Source organism: Oxyura jamaicensis, chromosome 7 (assembly GCF_011077185.1).
Source record: "Oxyura jamaicensis isolate SHBP4307 breed ruddy duck chromosome 7, BPBGC_Ojam_1.0, whole genome shotgun sequence".
NCBI classification, from domain to species: Eukaryota; Metazoa; Chordata; class Aves; order Anseriformes; family Anatidae; genus Oxyura; species Oxyura jamaicensis.
The window spans coordinates 4,153,955-4,171,095 of record NC_048899.1 but is presented as its reverse complement, the minus strand read 5'-3'; the positions used below and the strand labels follow the sequence as shown (position 1 = coordinate 4,171,095).

At 41.6% G+C, this 17,141-nt stretch overlaps 1 protein-coding gene across 1 annotated transcript; it reads right to left on the bottom strand.

Moving 5' to 3' along the window:
* Positions 1-640: 640 nt before the first annotated feature.
* Positions 641-16,907, bottom strand: SLC40A1 (solute carrier family 40 member 1). The gene is made up of 8 exons (XM_035331546.1): positions 16,659-16,907; positions 16,474-16,541; positions 12,080-12,239; positions 11,165-11,280; positions 10,722-10,848; positions 7,315-7,557; positions 4,895-5,560; positions 641-3,916 (listed from the first exon to the last, which is right to left on the bottom strand). The coding sequence occupies exons 1-8, from the start codon at positions 16,702-16,704 to the stop codon at positions 3,597-3,599; spliced, it is 1,746 nt and encodes a 581-aa protein (XP_035187437.1). The 5' UTR covers positions 16,705-16,907; the 3' UTR covers positions 641-3,596.
* Between the last annotated feature and the right edge of the window lie 234 nt (positions 16,908-17,141).

The following is a 17,141-nucleotide window of genomic DNA, read 5'->3' as shown; positions in this document are numbered from 1 at the left end:
CTGAGCTTATTCTATCCTTCTCCTTGTATCTATATATGATTTGGGGGTTGAAAATTTTAAGTGCTAGCTCTAAGAAAACTATTTTGAGAATAAGACCAAGAGGAATCTGGTCAGAGAAACACTACTAAATAAGCACAGCATTTCCAAAGATCCAAAGACTTAGTAGTCATGCACAACACACCTTCTATAACAAGCATCAGTCCCATACAAAATACTTATTTGTAGTTTTTTCAAGATACAAGCCACAGTTTATTTGCAAACACTCTTATGCCTAGCTGTTGTATAGTGTTCTCACCTACATATTGCTGCTACAAAAGGCCATCATCTCCGATTCAGTATGGCAGGAAGATGACTGGGAAGGTAAAACCATTTTCTTCCTGCTGCCCAGCAAGTCAAGAGACAGAACTGCTGTATCACAATGCTGGTCCTGTGCTGAGGTTGTAAGATTCTGTGGAACGGTAACTAAAAAGCAGTTTACTAAAGACCAGCTTAGTGTCATGGAAAGGTTTTTACTCCATTTACTATTTCCTTTCTCCTCAGTGCTATTTGTTAGTGCTTCCTGGCTGTTCCCATCCCACCATGACAGAAAAAACTGCTATGGGATCAGTACAAGACGCAGACAAACCGAGTAACACACAACAACCTTTTTTGTGCAAATTTATTCATTAGCTTTAACAAGATTAATACATAAATCAATACTATGTCCAGCATAAGGTTGTATAACAAAATAGGCTATTTTGGAAAGATTAATTTTTAGTGCGTACATTTTAAGGGCAGTTTTCATCCAAATTGGACACATTTAAAAAAATAAATAAATACAAGGCCAAAAATGCTTACTTAATGAAAGTCCTGCTAAGTAAGACTTCAGGCTCCACATTGCTTCAAAGCACTAAGCAGTACAGGTGTCTGCGTACATTTTAGAGACGTACACACGGGTTGTGCTCAAGCAGCATACATTTTTTGACATCTGATTCACTCTAAAGCATACTATACTAGATTTCCAATTTAGACCTCCTTGTTCCTCTCAAGGACAGCATCTATCTTGCTTTTCTGCCTTTTAGGATTGTCTTGCCATCCGGTTGTGTATCTGCACGTACAAATCCCAGGAACAGTATGCATACAAAACGCGAAGGACCAGCCCCCTCCCAATACTACTTGTTTGCCTTGAGATCCAGACTGCAATATCTAGTGGGCCTCTTTGTGAAACACACTGCTACTCTACTGAACTATGACTACAATGATCTTAAAAATAAGAATGCTTTGGGAACAGATGGGAACGTAGTAAGCTCCCAGCTCTACCTGCTGTATGTTCTTGGAGCTCTCTGGACTGCATGAACAGATTCTCTTGGGGATGCCTGCTGCTTAGGGCTGTAGCATCAAGCTTCAGGCATACTCGATTCTGGGGGCTATAGGAAGCCCACAGGAAACTGCATTTTCAGCTTGGCTTCCCTGACGGGCAGCGAGTCCAATACATAAGTTGGTATTTAGATGTTCCTCAAAGTGCAGTTCAGAGGCATTCACTGTTTTTTGGGCTACCTTTGTTTGTTTATATTCAGCAATACTGAAATCTGGTCCCAATTTAGATTACATACACGAGACAACATATTTGGCAAAGCAGACATTTTATTTACTACTTGGAAATTCCTTACTGGTTCAACCCTATTCTCTATCATATGCTGTAAAGGCAATTCTTTGGGCATATTTATTCTACAAATCTAGATTAAACTCGATTTATTTCTCTTTGACTTAAGTTCTGCTGAGGGCAAAATTCCCTTTTCCTCAAAAATTTACACTCAGGATTGAGTCACACATTTTAAAGCTCTTCTAATTTACATGTTATATTAAAAGAAAACCCCAAAGCTTGGACAAAGAAAACACAAACATAGTGAAAACATCCCTGAGAACCTTTCAGTAAGGTATTAATAATGATTAGTTTTGGTCCATTAGAGTCAAAAAATTATTACATCCAGTTATTGAATCCTGAGGGCTACAAGCGGATCGTACATTGGATTCCCATTCATTCACCTTCACTCTTCTTACAAAATACTGAGACAAAAGCCACTAGAAGTGGTTTACATTCTATTTAGAGAATCATCACAAATTTTAAGACAGATGGCCTAGATTCAGCCCTGGTGTAACGCCTTTAATGTCAACGGAGTTCACACACTTACATTCCAGGGTCAAAATTTGGCAACATCGATGAGTGGGTGAAGGACAGTACCTAAAATAAAAACCTTAGAAGTTATGTCAGCAACTTGTGAAAATTATCCTTCTTGTTTCTGCATACTTCATGTAATTTGGCAAACAAACACTTTACAAAGATTTAGGTTGAAGAGTCATACTGTCACACCATAGGAAAACCTGGAACTCTACAGATTTCAACTCTACAGAAAAGCAAAGTGCTCGGAATAGTTTCCACAAAAGTGCATAAATGGCTAAAGACTACAGAAGTACTGTGTTAGTACACACGCAGGGTCAACCAACACAAGAACTTCTTGAAAGTCAGAGGGATATATCATTCTCCATTTCTCTGAAGTTGCTTTAGAGGGCCACACAATCCAACATCTCATTGTTCTAGCAGAATTTTAGAACAAACTAAGTCAAAATCCACATAAATGTAAAACAGATAAAAGCAAGTCATCCACTTTGTTTCTTCTGCCTGGAATACTAACCATTTTCCAATACATCAGACTTCAATAGGGTTTCTGAAAACAGTAGCATTTGAAAATAAACTAAAGCTGCTTGTACTCAAAAGCAAAGGCTAAGTTAGCCCAGACTTTAAGTTCTCTGTACCAGTACTCCTGACCTTAGTACTTACTCTCTGCTACATCAAACCTGAGCAGACCTGTCATTTGCAACTAAAAAAGCCATGCTTTATAATGTTACATTATATTAATAGCTTCTGCTAAAATGAGGTTATGTTCTAGTTTATGAAGTGCAACAGTGTAATACAATATCTTGTACCTATGGCTAATCTAACTCGTAAGAAAACATGCAAAAAAAACCTACGCAGGTGTTTCTGTAAAGTTAAACCAGAACAGACATAATACTAAAAAGCCCTTTGGGGGAAAGCATCGGAACTTTGGAGTTCCCTTCAGGAACAGGATATTTTAACCTTTTTGATAAGACAGGGGGGCAATTTGTGGAACAATGTTTATGAATAGGGGAAAAATAGAAAAACAAATATGGTATATCAAGCTTTTCTAAAGCAACTAAATAAAAACCTTGTTTTGCTCAATGAGCAAAAGAATTGTTCAGAATTCACAAAGTGACTACATTTAACTGCAAAACAGTATCACTGTAGGGGTCTTGGGGACATAAATACAACTTTATTTTGTGACCAAATACTAGATGTATTATTTCCGAGGTTCCTTTGAAACACTAGTCATGAAGATCCAGCTAGGTTGTCCCTAGCCAAACAGGAAATATTTGTGCAGGCTGGCTGTAAGACGGATTTTGGCTCTCTTGGGAAGGCTTCCTTACATGTTTAAGTTAAGCATTCAACTCTAGAGAAACACCTTAGGCATGGTAACAAAAGGCCATATATGTTTTTAACCATGGTATCTGTGTAGCAAGTTAGTAAGAAGTGGATCCTTTCAGACAGTGGACGTATTACCAGGCAGTGAACTATCAGAGACTGCTTTGGGATCAGGAGTGCAACAAGCAAAAAGTTGTTTTCCCAAGCTTTTCTGAGCAAATCTGAAGTACATTATGTGGCCCATTGCAACAAAAGACACAGAAATAAGCACCAATAAGCCAAAAGCTTCAGGATTTGGGGCCAAGATGACCATGATGAAGTGCAGCAGATCAAGAAGGTAATTCATGGAGTTTTGGACACCGTTTATGATGCCTCTTTCAGATTCTACCACGTTTTCTTGGAGTAACTGTGTGACAGTCAAATCAAAGGACCAAAGGCCTAAGGAGAGAAAAAAAGTTATCCATACAACTGGGCTTCTCAAGATAAGCTTTCAGTATTGACACAACCTAATTCATGTTTGTGAATGCTTATTTCTGCCTAAAACATGCAGGTCAAACTAGCCTCCTGTCTGAATACTATGCATTTCACACTGGCACAGCAACGAGACACTTATTTCCCCATTACTCGTATTTCCTGAACTAATACAAACAGCTTGCCCATTTCGCTTCAACACATCTATTAAGCTAACAATGCTTTGCTCACCTGTTCCTTATTTAAATAGCTGTTTTACAGCAACTTACATTGCTAAAAGCTTCCTACATGTGAATCAAGTAATTTCTTCCTCCAAAATTCAGCAAAAGCTGCAGAAATGTACAAAGGTTCTGTAGATGAAGTTTACTACATGTACATATTTATTTTTTACTGTTGATAAATACTAGACTATCTGGCAATTCCTCAAAAAATTAAGCTGTCATTCAAACCAAAGTTTCCTGTTCTAAACTCCTTTGCTCGTCACAAGTTTAAAGAAGAGTTTAAAGAAGAGAATTTATTTAATGAATGAACTAATTTAGTACACTGCAAAATTTGAAGGTTTATGTAGCAGAAGTGTTTAGATCCGTCTTGTGTTAACATGTTTTTAAGAAAGGAAGATTGTTTAAAGATTCTAGAGATGATCATTCCAAAAAAAGAAAAAAAAAGCTATATTAATAAGAACAAGCTAATCCAAGTATGACAACTTCTCATGTTAGAGCAGAATGATATACAAGAAGTTAGAGCTGCAGTCCCTGCATTGGCAATACTACTGTGAGAACATTTCATTTGCCTGGTAAGTGTAATGAATTAGACTTAGAAATGTGATACAATACCAACTGTAGCCTACGATTCTCAATTCAAGTTTGTATTTAGTTGACAAGTACTGTAGGTTCTAGAATTAAAAGCAATCAATAGGTCAGATGTTAATAGCGATGTGATACTCACCAACTCTAGCAGCAATGACCCCTGCAAACAGGAGACTAACAGAGATTAAAGGCACGGGCTCAGGACTCATCTCTGGGCCGCTGTCAGCAGGAGTAGTAGACCCATTTAACAAGTTGGGCATTCCAGTTGCCAAAGCCATTTCAGGCTCACTTCCTGGAGATGCAATCGTAGGTAATGGTTCACTTTTAAACAGCCGGGCACTGATGTCAGCAAATGGGGAAACTGTCAGATCCATAGGACTTCCAGGCATGAATACAGAGATGGCACACAAGATCAGACAAGCAAACTGGGCAACTCCAGAAATAAGGCCCGTGCGGATCAGGCCACATTTGCGACGAAGCCAGGTGAAAGCCACTGTTCCCATGATGCCAGTGACTGCTGAGGCACCCATCAGGAGGCTTAGCACAGAACCACTCAGACCTTGAGTGTATGCATAGCCTGTAGTAATGCAATCAAAGCCCAGAACAGTCATATACAGAAATGCAAGCCCCATGCCTGCAAGAAACACGGGCTGGTTGTAGTACGCAACCCATCCATCACGAAATGTGATGAAAGGCTCGGCAACCCGGGCAGCGCAGCCGACTTCCTTCTCCTGTTGGGGCTCAAAGCCACTTACATCTTTCTCAACAATTAATTGCACTCCTTCAGCGGGTTTCATGTCATTGTCTGTAAACAGAAACGTAACTGTTAGATACACTCCTGCCAGGAAACTGCAGAGCGGGAACTGCAAGACAATTGGCTGCAGTAAGCTCACTGCTCCAGCAGTGCCTCAGTTAAATTTGCTCATTAGCTTTCCTCTGCTTAGTTAACTGTCTTTAATCCCACCTGCATGGGAAGATGAAGTAAAGTTTCTGTATCATTTTGAACTTCTGCCTTTTCAGTTAAACTCTGGTGAGAATGAAGCAGGCTATGCTTCCTTCAGACTTGACTGAGTGATCCATGTCCATAAGGAAGTGATTTACTTAATGAGTATTAGCTTGAATTAGTTGGTATTTTAATACAGCTTTTTATGCTTAGATGAACTAACCAGAGGAAGTCGGGAATTTTTAAACATATGTCAATATGTTATGGTAGAAAAGCCAAGACAGAAGCTTGCTGAAGCCTACCAAAGCCAAAAGGCTTCAAAACCTTTGATCATGTTTTCCTACAGTTCCATGCTTACTCCTTTAGTATAAGAACAAGGCACCATGCTGCCACTGGTCACAAACCAGTGACAAAAAAGTCATGGCAGTGTTTATATTTGCCTAAACTCCCCATATTGCAATTGAGACACTTCAAGTATTTTGGCAAGTTTTCAAAAACTGCAAGTCCTCTACTGAATCAAAATACTGCAACAGCGAAGATTAAGAGAACGTTCATGTTTGCTAAAAGCTTCATTATTCAGAAGCAGAGAAGAGCTGGTTTCAGAGACAGAGAGCCTCCTGCCTTTTTTGTCATGCTTCTCTATCATAGGCTGGCATCAGCCTACTGGACCACAAGGCATCTGTGCCTGGGAAGAAAAGTTTCTTCAGCACATTTAATAGCAGCCTCCTAACTCACTATATATTGAGCAAAGAACAGATTTCCTAGCTCACTTTTGAAGAGAAAACTAGAGTTCTTTGCAAACACTTTTGGCTTTAAAAAAGAGCATGATGTAGTTGGGAATACCATGCATAGCATGGGCTTCCAGTAGTAGTTACATACTGCTATCTCCACTATGGGGGAAATGCTCAAGTCTTGCATTCTAGTGTCTGGCACATTTTGAGTGCTTCGTAACAAAAAGACTACTTGGAAAGAATTTTGTGCTATTAAGAGAATCAAAATTAACATTAATTTCAGTTTTACGGTTGCCTTAAAGATCACATTGCAGGCATCTATACTGCAAATCCCAGTTGTTCAGCTTGGCCAAGGAAGTTGAGTAGATGACCAAACCAGACTTTCCTTCACCGTTTCCTGCAGCACGTAGAACTGAAAACATGCTAGATTAGCAATATTACTGCCTATTCTATATCTTCCTGAAAGCCTGTTAGTACTGTACGTAATTAGAGATAAGCTAGCAGGAAGAGACCTACACAAGCTGTTTTACTCGTAGACACTTCAGAGCAAAGGGCTTTGTCAGCCCTTTCGATGTGATACAGATGGAAGGGTGCATTCAACAAGATCGGCCCTGAATAACAGGCTAGACTGCAGGATTAAGAGGAAAGCATTCATTTTGGGGCTACATTTGATGGGATTTGTCAAATAGCTGCATGAATGAAGAAGTATCACTGCTTAGGAGTCTCTATATCTATACCCAAAAACTGAAAGCTTCAAGCTAGGAGCAAAAAGCTTGAGCTTCAAAGCAGTGTCCATAGAAGATGAAAGTCAACAATTCTGTTTGACTTTGACTGATACAGTGAGGATACTACGGACTCCAACAGTTATGTTTGTGTTTCCAATACCTTTTTTTGCATTCAGCTGTTTCAGTTCTGATTCTTCAACTTTTGAGCACTTGAGAGCCAGAGTAGGGGTCTTCTGATAAACCTTCCAAAGCAGCAGGTATTCCACACACATCGACATCAGGTTCCAACCAGAAATGAATCCACAGCCAATCATTGGAGAGCCAAATGTCATTATCTGACCAACTGCCATTGGGGCCAAGATATTGGTCAACTGATCGATTCTTCGTATTGTGGCATTCATATCTGTCAGAATGATTTGAGGATATGAATCGCTGAATACTTACAGGGGAACATTCACCATTATAACTGACAGTTGCACGTATGCACACACATCAATAAGCGGTGACTCAACTTCAAGTGATTTCAGTAGGAACAGGAATTTGCCAGATACCCCTTTAAAGCATTCCAGTGTCAGAATTTACTGAGAGCAATCCAGGAGTTCATAAGCCAAATCCTTCCTCTGTCAGCTTTGCCTGCAGGAGGTCTTCCAGGTTTAGGATTCTGCATTTACAGTGGAAGCTTATTCCTGCAGGTAAAATGCTTTCTCACTGGATCACAGATTGCCCTTACATCCAGCAGACACTATGGACTCCTAAGCCTCACTAACATTCCAACACAGCATGCTCAACTGCAGACATTAACAGAAACCTGACATGGTAGAACTCATTCCTGAAAAGATAATTTTAGCAGCTACAATCTCCCTCCATTCACCTCTAATACGTGGTGACCACAGCACCCACCATGATAGCAGCAGACCTTTGAAATGGCTTTCCATTTCCTTATCGAGTCACATTGATTGATGGTAGCCGTAGGCATTCTAAGAACTTACTGAGCGAAGTCCTCCCTCCCTTCTGCTCCACTCTTGGATGTTTACAGGCAAAACAAGCCCACAATACATCTTCCATCTGCTGGTAGATGTCTCACCCATCCCAGTCAAATCAGCTTCAGTCATCACACCCTCTAAGTTGCTGGGGGTTTCAATTAATGGTGCCATTGTTCTGCCCCTAAAAGCTCCTGGATGCTCCACGCTTTTGCGCACTATGGGTTCAAGCTGCTTAGAAATATATCTCAAAGCCATTTTAGATTCCTACTAAGGAAATAAAGCTTCTCAAGGGAAAATGAAACTAATGCGATATAAAGCTGGTTTACTGAATCTGTAGAGAATTGTTCCTTTGCATGCAGAGACTAGTTTAGGTTATTCAAGTTAGAATTCAAAGTCATTTCAGTATTAAGTATTTCACTGATATTTAACTAAGATGAGTAAGTCAGACTTGCCTAATACTTGACTTTAGACGCTCCTGGAACTAAGCTTTGTTTTGTTTGGGTAAGGATAGGATTACCAAACTCAGGAGAGCTACAAAGTAATCGGAGTGAACAGAAAGATTAATTATGGACAAAAAAAGAAGAGCAAGCCAAGGCAACTATTAGTTGCCCGTTCCACTGATTTATTTAAATAAGGCTATTCTTTCAAGAAACCTAACAGTGCTGAGATAGACAACAATATTTGCTGCAAAGTCAATGCTGGCATTTAATTTTTTAAGTTAAGGAACCTCAGTCTCGAAGTTATGTTATGACTCAGTACAAAACCACCTTTTCCAGCCTAGAGTGAGATTCACTTTTACATAGATCTGATGAATCGAGGTGCTTAGTTTGGGCCTTTTGTTGGTTTTAAAATCGAGCTGCATCAGGACTTACAGTAACCTCTTGCCTGATTTTTCAGTACAGAATGTAAGTGGTCATGTAACTGTCTGAACCCATCAAGCTGTACAGAGGCACGACTGCCTCCCTTGCAGCAGTTCTGTGCAGGTGTGGTCCGTACCTTATCTCATGAAGGCGCACAGGGATTGGGGAGCATGATTTGCTGAATAAGAACTAACATAAGAAGAAAGGTTAATGAGAACCATTAGAACTTCAAAGCTACTATGGACAGATCATATTTTTCCTACGTGCATAAAGAAAGTTAACTGGTACTGCTGCTCTACAAAAGGCATGACCTAGAAAAGCACTGCAAGGTCAAAACAGAAGACTATAAGGGAGAACTTGTATACTTGGAAATGAAAGCGAGACACTTCAGGCATCTGATGAAGAGCAAACCTCTCCTGGATGAGATGGGGAAGTAAAATTCCTTTACAGGAGATACACTGCAGATTTATTCCTTGTGGTTATGATTCAAATCGTTAAAATGATTCAGGCATGTGAACTGCATGGATAATTTAGGCAGCTTCCTACAAAATTAGAGACCAGAAGCTGAAATGCTGTCTCAGCCTCGAGGTATCTAAACTCCAGAAGTGTCTCACACTTGGAACTTTCAGTCCCAGAGTTACTTCAATAAGCTATAAATGTCTTAGCAATGTCAAGCTGCTCTGTGCCTTGTTTGCACTTCAGTATCAGTTCCTCTGTCTGGGAAGGCTTAAATCTCCTCACAGGGTTGATCAGAGTCCCTACAGCATGCCCAAGTTCATTGCAAAAGAAGCCAGTTCCCAGGCTTGTTATATCAAAGCAGCAGCATAGCACAGGATCGATCACATATCCCTTGGAACTGCCTTGCTGCTAGGAGTACTCCCCAGCAAAGGGCAGTCAGATTCAGTGTCTCCTTGGTGCAGAAGATCCCCAAATCTCTCATATCCAAGGAGTGTCATGGCCACCAAGCTGCAGCAGAACCTGAATGGGAACTCTTTCTCCTAATAATGCCATGCCACTGCACAAGAAAGGGGAAAAAGGAAGGAAAAATATTTACTAGGCCAAAAAGGAGATTAAGTCTGGACTCTAAAACCAAAGGTATCAGTTGTCAAAGGAATACAGAGTATTCAGTTCCAACTGAAAAAGCATCCGCAGCTCTGAGTTAGACACTAACGCTAGAGAACTGCGAGACTTCAAATACATCCGCATGCACAGCATTTCCTATTGGCAGCTTCCCGATCCATATACTTTATTGTTCTGGACTTCATTCTTGTGTATCTCTCTTTGATCCCTAGGTAAGGAGCCCAATTACGCAACAGTTTTCTGTTTCAATCCAGGGACCTAAAAATAAAGTATTGCAACACTTGGCTTTAAGTGCCTTAAAGTTAAATAGCTTTTCTATTAAACACTCATTATTTGGTTTAGGAGTTGGTGCACGTTTATTTGGTTGACAAGAATAAAGATTTCTTCTGACAAAGCTGCAATAGGACTACGCAAGGACAAAAGTAGTTTAGGGCTATCTAACTGAGTTGTTAGCACAATAGCAACTTCTAATCTCTCTAAGTCTGGTACAGAGCAGGAAGGGGGGAAAAAGGGCTGCCCTTTTTACCTGTTGTTTCTCACAGCAGCTGGAACTCAAAGATGTGCTGACCTCTGTAAAATTCTAGCCTAAAGTCACACTCAGAAAGTAAGACAATTTAAAGTATTAAAAAGGCAATGTATTTCACCTGCCAGTTTGCTTCTGTCTTCCCCTGCAACCACAACAATCCAGTCCCTCTGAATTGTGATCGCTGTGGCAGTGCTGGCCAAATTGGCAATATTTGCTATCGTGATAACCAGGATATAGCACATCGTCTAGAGAAATGGGGGGGAAAAGTTACAAGGTGAGAAAAGTGATGAAGGGAGATCTTCACTCCTACCTTGTACAAGGAGAAAAGACACTTTCACATTTGAATCATGCATTCTACTGTTATTCTTCAGACAAGACCAAGTCTATTTTATAATTCCTAAAAGAAAACAATCACTTGTTTCCCCAGCTACTTTCAGTTTTACTTGCCAGTTTTAGCTCACAGCAGTGTCTAAACAGAAAGAGAAAAATAAAAGTTTGTCTCCCATACTCCCAGAAGTTTCTTTATAAAAGAATTCCTTATTAAGAAATTTGAGCACTCACAAGAAGCCATCCGTGGTATAAGGTCAAAAGCTGTGTCTTAAACCAGAAGACAATCATCAGGATAATACCACACAGGATGACAGATGCATTCTGTACAACCAAGGATGTCTGGGCCACTGTTTTAAATCAAAAGAGAATAACCATGAACATGAGTAAACTGTAAGCTTACAGAGGTTATAATTAAGGAACATGCACAGATTCTTGAAGTATTTTTTAGCTTCCTGTTCTCCCAACCCAAATACAAAACAAAAAGTATATATCACTTCTGATTTTGAATAATCCATTGTCTTAGGCAATGGAACTTACTGTCTGATGCAACTTTCGAGCTAGAAGTAGTGCCTAATTAGTTATTCTCAGTCAAAAAAAATGCATGCTGACACCATTTTTAAAAGGTTAAGATACTCGGCTTAAGCCTCTAAAATTCAACTTCAGCATAGCGTGCCAGTGATGCTACTGTGTAAACTCTTGGAAAGCAAGCATGTATATGAAGATGCCACGTTACTTTTAAAACGGGCTACAGCAGACATATTTCAAACAAGTGTAACACAAATGCAATGTTATCACTTAGGCAGAAGATGTTTATATCTAGACAAAAGACAACAAATAATGCATGATGTGTTTGCATTAGAAGGTAAAGAACTTGCCTGCAGCTTTTACCTTAAGCCATGCTCTTTATATTTTGCATTTCTGTGCAGCTCTATGTATTGTATAGGTTTAGCCTGAGTAGTCAATTATCATGATATAAAACTGTTTACCTCCCGTCTCTGACATTCTGTATAGTTATAACCACTCTGAAACACTATCCATAATAAACCGAGCAAGCCCAGTTCTCATATTTGACTTCAGGGGTTAACTAACAGCTTTGTCATTAATTTAATCTATCCTTGAGTAAATAACCTGCTCTGGACATCTAACCTTTGAGCCTGGAGTTCTTGTCCACCCAGTCTCCAATAATGGCTCCCAGGAGAAGAACTGATCCCGCCACAACCAGTCCATAGACTGCAGTCAGGAGTAAGCTGTTTCCATAAAGTTCAACCAGGAATACAGACACAGCAAAATGCCACATTCGATCTCCCTTTAAGAGTAACAGAAAGTATATACACAGCATTATTATTAGCACTTTTCAAGCATGCTAGTTGACTATTTTACAAATGCCCTGAAAATATCCGTATTAGAAGTATCAGATATGTTACACATACAGAGGTGGGGGTTTTGATTTTGGTGTGGCTATTTTTTTTCAATGCATCCTGTCATCGTTGAATTATCCCAGCATCACTAAAATCATCTGTCCTAATGAAATGTAGCACACATTTCTAAGCTCATACCAAAAAATCCTCATTTTCTGTAATGCAGAACAATGTTTGTTACCAGACACATCCACCAGGACTCAGAAAGCTTACATGGATTCTCCAGAGATCAGCTATTAAGAACAGATTTAGTGATTATCAATGCTATTTAAATAACTTATCAAGATAGCAGTTTGCTCTTGAGAATGCTCACTAAATGCCATTTTAAAATACAAAAGCAAGCCTGGGCAAAGCAAGCCGTAATATAGCTCATAGGGATGGGCAAATCAAGGACAGTGGTGTCCTACACATTCCTAAATGTTAAGCGAAGTTTCTGAAGTCAAGGGACTTGACATCATTAACAACGGTAAAATGGGCATATTGCTAAGAGATGGGATAGCAGAGCTAGCTTGGCCTATTGCAGTACTGGTGTTTAGAATACAGAATTTCAATGTTCCGATACCAGTAACAGCAGGCAAAAAATAAGCCCAAAATACGAGACGTGTCCAAGTGATGCAATTCTCCTACTATTCAAAACGTCTTTAGGTTTGCTGCCAAAGAGACCTGTGGCTTGCTGATGAATACACATCAAGGTTTTAACGGTGTCACATGATGGAAGCCGGCATCTCGCTATTTTTAAACATGCTGCCAGAAGTACACTACAGAAGATGTTTTATTTAATCAAAAGGCAGATAAATACAATCATTCATACTATTCTTGGATGACTTGTTTTGCAAGGGTTCCTAATGTTAGTCTGTCACAAATGAAAGACAAAACTGTTTTCTTCTGTTGCCTTATCTAAAATAAGCAATTGCTATGTGAAACAGCAAATAGTACAAATTTTTAAGAACCTCAAGTACTCTAAAGGGCTGGGGGAGAAAATGCAACATAGAAGCACTTACAAAGCAAAGTCTGCCAAATCTGTCAAGCAGCACAGGAATAGAGAGATATACAATGCAAGCTATTGGTAGGGTCAACGTAATTGCAAAGTTTGATGCAAGTCTTCAGTGTAGCACAGACACAAACAAAGAATTTAAATTGAATGGAGTTCTCCAAAGGAGGCTTCTTCAAAGCATAAGCACTTGCTTCCTTAACTATGAGCAGAAAAAGAATTACATGCCAAGTACATGGGAACAAAATTTCACCTGCTCGAGGAAAAAATCTGGGTATTTAGCATGTTTTCTAAATAATGATAGAAGAATGTGTATCTAGGCAAAACTGGCTTAGATTTGCCTTCTCGTACATGAGATAATTTTCATTCTCTAAAGACCCCTAATGTGGTCTCTAAGATATGTTCCACTTATACTCCATATTTAGTAGAAGCACATGGAAAGTATTCTAGCTATGAGAGAACAGGGATGTCATTTCCCAAGTCTAGCACCCACTTAAGCCTAGTATGACCTGAGGCATCTCTTTACCAAACTTCACTTACGATTTATGCACGTGGATTAACTACATCTTGATTAGCCTGGGTAACTGCTTAAGGTGGAAGAATAAGTCAAAAGAGTACTTTTATGTCAAAATTTGATCATAGAAGTTGTTGGCTTTTCTTTATGCAAAGATGTTTCAGTTGTGATTCAATGATTGTGAAAGGAATTTTAAAAGCACCCAATAATGTGAAAGTCCGTGACAATCTCTGACAGGTCTGCAGTCAGACTGAGAAACCCCATCTCACCTGATATTCACAGCAAGCCTCCTCTGGTTCCAGTGAGATCATGATTTTGCTACACAATTTGCTTAAGAAGCCTATGAACTCTGTTCAACCTCATCCAACATTTATGCAGAGTAATTTGACCAGGCCAATACACACTGCTATCTTCTACGGTAACTAAAGATGTTCGTATCAGGAAAAATTGGTTTCATTCAGGAATTAAAAACTATAAAGTGCAAGTAAAGATAAGTCAGTGACACAGAAGAACAGCATTAGTGAATTACAGAGGTTTGAAGCTGATGCGTCAGAATTAATGAAATTTCAGCAGTACGTATTACCTTCAGAAATGAGCAAAACCTCAATTACATAACTTAACCCCCCTTTAAAAGAGTCTCAAAATATGTGTATCTCAACTCTAATAACTATAGCTGGTGAGCTTCACCAAACTTTTAAAGATGGTTCTTAGCTCTTCTGCTGTAATAATTACCCTTATAAACCATCTCAGAGTGGATGTACACAACCCCACCCCAGCACCAAAGCCAGCAGGAGCCTGGCTGCTGCCGGGCCTCCTGAGCTCTGCAGTGCCACAGACAAAGCTGGCAAGTTGCTGCTGACCTCTTGATGAGTACTCAGCCTGGCAGCACCTAGGCGAACTTGGTTTCATTCTGTTCCTTCTTTGGTGCTGAGTGATAGACAGGAATGACTTACAGAGCTAAGGACGACAGCATGTGGTCTAAGACTCCAGGAGAGCAACATCCTGAAGCCAAGCCCAGATTCAAATGCTTTACTTAACGAGAGCCAGAAAGGTATGCTAGGCTTTGTTTGGATCTGAAGACATTGTATTTAATCATTTACAGCTTCTCTCTGTATTTGGGAATGTCTTAGCAACGTGGAAACCAAGTTAAGTTCTCTCAACCACAGCAAAACCCCATTTCTCCTAGGCTTTGTCTTGTGGACATAGCCGGTTTACAACAAGGATGCTAGAGTAATTTGAGTTCTGAAGATAAAGGTGCTTGGTTGCCGTTCCTGTTAAAAACGTTCAGGAGAACACTAAAGCTTAGGAGATAGAGAAGGTGCAGTCCTGCACCAGTTCTGCCAAAATAAGCTGCATTTCTGTTGTTTCAGCAGATTTGGAGGCGGGTTTTTTTTGGCGGTGTTTGCTTTGAGTCAAGGTTTTCAGCACAAAAGAAAACATGCTGGAACGAGGAGTATACCATTAATGCTGCTAACCAGCTGAACAGACGTCCTGCAGCCTGTTTGTCATAGTGCGCACCAGGGTTTTCAAACCTTGCTTTGTCACTCTCCCTCGCTGAGAGCGGCCCCACCGGCAGCCCTGCCAGGGGCAAACAGGGCTGGCCGCGCTGCCAGGTAGGCCCTTTGTTGGCACTGCTGACAGAAGCTCCAGCAGGTAACAAGCCTGGCCTCTGAAGAATGGTGAGCCAAACAGGTACATCACCACGCAGCTCTTTCAATAATATTAGTAATTGCTAAAACATTGCTCTTGTTTAAACAAGCGTTCGATACCACTCCGAGCCTCCTTCCATTAACAGGACACCAACATGACCTTCCGTGGTGGTGGAAGCGAGGCACTGCTGGAGCTGGGCACGCAGTGCTGTAACTGAATAGCAGCAGCCTGTCCACTGCTATACAAGGCACATGTTAATCCAGCCCAAATCCAGCACTGGAGACAGCAGGGAAGACTGGGGGGAAATTCTCCATTTCTTCTTCATTCAGGTCATCCGAAGGAGACTTTGGATTATATTACAAGGTTTTAATCTTTGTTTTCATACATGAAGGATGATCATAGCCTCTATTTTTTGTTTATATTTTAAGGTTATTGAACCACATCTTAAGTTAATAAGAAATGTCAGAGTCAGTAATTTAGTCCAGAAGGAAAGCATTTCAGAAGCTAAGCATTTTGATGGAGAAAGGACCAGTCCCCTGACACTCTCAACTAGTTAGCAAGAGAGCAGTAAGAGGTCTATTGCAAACACGGAGTATTTCCTATTAGTAAGAGCATTAAGTAGTTAAGCCCTCCATTTACAAGTTGCTATGACCTGCCTTTCACGTTCTACTCTGGACCATGCTTGGTGTCTTTCACTGACAGCTCACTCCACAGGGAATCTCCCTGGCTCTGTAGTCACTTAAAGCACAAAAGGTGCAGAATCAGGCCCTGCACGTACTCCTACATGCTACTGGAAACTGAACACACCGCCACACAACACGGGAAGGTTGTGAACGAAGGCTGCTGACGGCAAGGTGCAGCAGCGAGCTGCCCATCCTTGTGGCGTGCCATCCTGGGGGCCCTTTAGCTGGATGCTAACAGCAGGTATGGCAGAGCCAGACTTACCCCGTGCTGCTGTTTCACTTACCCAGGTGGACAGCGCGTGCCCCAGGTAGAGGAGGAACTTTGCAGAGGTGAAGTAGCCGAGCACGGAGCCTGGAGGGGAACAAGAACTGAGCGCTGGGGGCTGGCAGCAGCCGTGCCCTCGCCCCCCGACCATCCCCGTGCCCGTCCCGTGCCCGTTCCCCCCGCGCCCCCCGGCCGCGCACTGACCGCAGCGCTGCCGCCGCTCGCCCGCGGGCTCAGCTCCCCGCGCCATGCCGCGGGACAGGGACCGGGGCTGGGACGCGTCGCTTCTCTCCGTGGTGCCTTCCCCGACTTAGCTAGCACTGTAGCTGAAGTCGGAAAGCGCTGGCCTTATGCGCCGGCGGGCCGGGCGGGCTCGCTGTGCCGCGGGGCAGCCGAGCAGCGGCTCGGCTCCGCTCGGCTCCGCTCGGCTCGGCGGGGCCGGAAGCGCGGGGGCTGCGCGCCGCGCTTTGTAGGCGGCGGCGGGAGACGCCCACCGACACGCCCGTCAGCCGCACGCCCCGCCCCCTGCCGCGAGCCCCGCCCCCCGGGTGTGGCACTGAGGTGAAGCCGCCTGCCCGCGGGGGAGGTGGGGGGGGCGCTCGTGTGGTAACTCCGGGGTACCGAGGCTGAGGTCTTTATTTTATTCCTTAGCACCGTAAAGTTCCTCCCTATCTGCGTAAAATCTCT

Coding starts and splice junctions, on each gene's coding strand:
- SLC40A1 (XM_035331546.1), bottom strand. CDS start 16,704: ATGGCGCGGGGAGCTGAGCCCGCGGGCGAGCGGCGGCAGCGCTGCG. Junction 16,542..16,658: donor CGAGCGGCGGCAGCGCTGCG/GTCAGTGCGCGG, acceptor GTTCCCCTCCAG/GCTCCGTGCTCGGCTACTTC. Junction 12,240..16,473: donor GGCACGCGCTGTCCACCTGG/GTAAGTGAAACA, acceptor TTACTCTTAAAG/GGAGATCGAATGTGGCATTT.